At 37.5% G+C, this 2,051-nt stretch overlaps 1 protein-coding gene across 1 annotated transcript; it reads left to right on the forward strand.

Moving 5' to 3' along the window:
* The first annotated feature begins 1,430 nt into the window (after positions 1-1,430).
* On the forward strand, positions 1,431-1,844 carry LOC142174461 (uncharacterized). The gene has a single exon (XM_075240259.1). The coding sequence runs from the start codon at positions 1,431-1,433 to the stop codon at positions 1,842-1,844; it is 414 nt and encodes a 137-aa protein (XP_075096360.1).
* Positions 1,845-2,051: the final 207 nt, after the last annotated feature.

Raw genomic sequence — 2,051 nt, forward strand, 5'->3', positions numbered from 1 at the left:
GGGGTCTATTTGGAAATAGCCTCTCTACCCCAGGGTAGGGGTAAGGTCTGTGTACACACTACCCTCCCCAGACCCCACTAGTGAAATTATACTAGGTGGTTGTTGTTGTTGTTGTTGTTGTTTTGGAAGGTTACAACAATAAAAATATTTAAAGACATGAAAAAAATTGCATTCAAAGAACTATGCATCATAAATTGAAACGGAGAATAATTATTGTAGAAAAGGTTGCTTATTCCCGAGAAAGCTAATATGTTATGGTTTCACTACTCTTCGTATCTTACCTTGTCCTTCATTGATGGGTTTTCGATGTCTTAGCTTTATGTTTTGATGATCTAACAAACTTACTGTTAAAGAATCAGATAAGGAACCTGACACACTTAGTACACAGTGTTAAATCAACGAACTCCAGCAGGTGTGAACTGCTACAACTTCAGAAGACAGAGAATCAACACAGGGACCTGATACCCTTGTGTTTCCCTGACAGCAGTACAAAGTCAACTATGACAGCTGAAAAGTGATTGTCTGCATTGTACACAGAAACAGTACAACACAGTTTTGCAGTCACTTGTCCTTTGACCAACCAACTGATTACACCATTCAAGTGATGTCATACAAGTTGTATTAACAAAAGTATTACAACAAAACATCACTTGAACATTTGAGAATTTACTTCAAGCATTCAAGCCATCTGATATTCGAGCATTCAATTCTCAAGTGCATCAAGAACAAAGTTTAACACTACTACGGACCAGTTCCTAAATCTAGTATATTGTTGTCCTTAGTTGAGTTGTAACTTTATAATTGTTCTTTATTGTAATTCCTAATTTGCTTAGCTAGAAACATTGCTTAGGAACCCCCTTGTAAAACCATAAACTCTTAGTGTTAGTGTTGTGACTAGAGTTAGTTATGAGTTGAAGTCTTTGTAATAGGTGTATTTCAAAGTGGCTTGTAACAGGTGTATTACAAGTTAGTAAGCGATTAAGAGTTTAATTCCTAGATTGCATAGGCTGTAATCTAAAAGTTGCTCATAGTGAAGTTAAAATCCTACCAATGTAGGTCGTGGTTTTTTATCCCCTTGAGTAGGGATTTTTTCACTAAAACTCCCTGTCTTATTTACTTACTATTTCATTAGCATTCTCAGTGGAAACTCATAAGTGGACCTGGTCTCTCTATAGTTTGATGGACTCATATAAACTATTAATTGGTATCAGAGCGGGTTCTAACACCTAGGAAGGATCCTTATGGCTACTCCACCAAATTTTGAAGAAGGTCAATCTACGTATAGACCACCCAGGTTCAATGGGCAATACTATGGGTGGTGAAAGACGAGAATACATGATTTTATCATGGCAGAAGACTCTAAGTTGTGAGATGTCATATGTGATGGTCCTTATATCCTAACAAAGAGTGTCAGAGATCTTCCATTGACGATGCCAAAGACCAGGAAAGAATACACCGATGCAGGTAGGAAAGCTGTGGAGAAAAATTTTCATGCCAAGAAAATTTTGGTGCATGGCATAAGATTTGATGAATACAACAGGATCTCAGCTTGTCGAACCGCCAAGGAGATATGGGAAGCTTTGCAAATAGCACATGAGGGAACCACTCAAGTAAAGCAATCTAAGATTGATATGCTTACCAATGAGTATGAGCTCTTTAGGATGAAAGACGATGAGTTTATTCAAGACCTGTACACAAGATTCACTTCCATCTTAAATGAGTTACACTCACTTGGTGAAGTCATTCCTAGGAACAAGCTCGTGAGGAAAATTCTTAGCATCATGCCTAGTTCATGGGAAAGTAAAGTGAATTATATTACTGAAGCAAAGGACCTCAGGAGCTGACCATAGACGAGCTTGTTGAAAATCTGAAAACCTACGAGATGAAGAGGAAGATAGATAGTGAAAGAAGAGAACCAAATAAATAAAAGAATAATGACTCAAGTGAGGAGGATAGTGACATGGCTTACTTAACCAAAAGGTTTCAGAAGATGGTTAGAAGAAATAGAGGAATACTAAAAAAGGGCAACTCCAACAGACCAAACAACTATG

Source organism: Nicotiana tabacum, chromosome 20 (genome assembly GCF_000715075.1).
Source record: "Nicotiana tabacum cultivar K326 chromosome 20, ASM71507v2, whole genome shotgun sequence".
Taxonomy (NCBI): Eukaryota; Viridiplantae; Streptophyta; class Magnoliopsida; order Solanales; family Solanaceae; genus Nicotiana; species Nicotiana tabacum.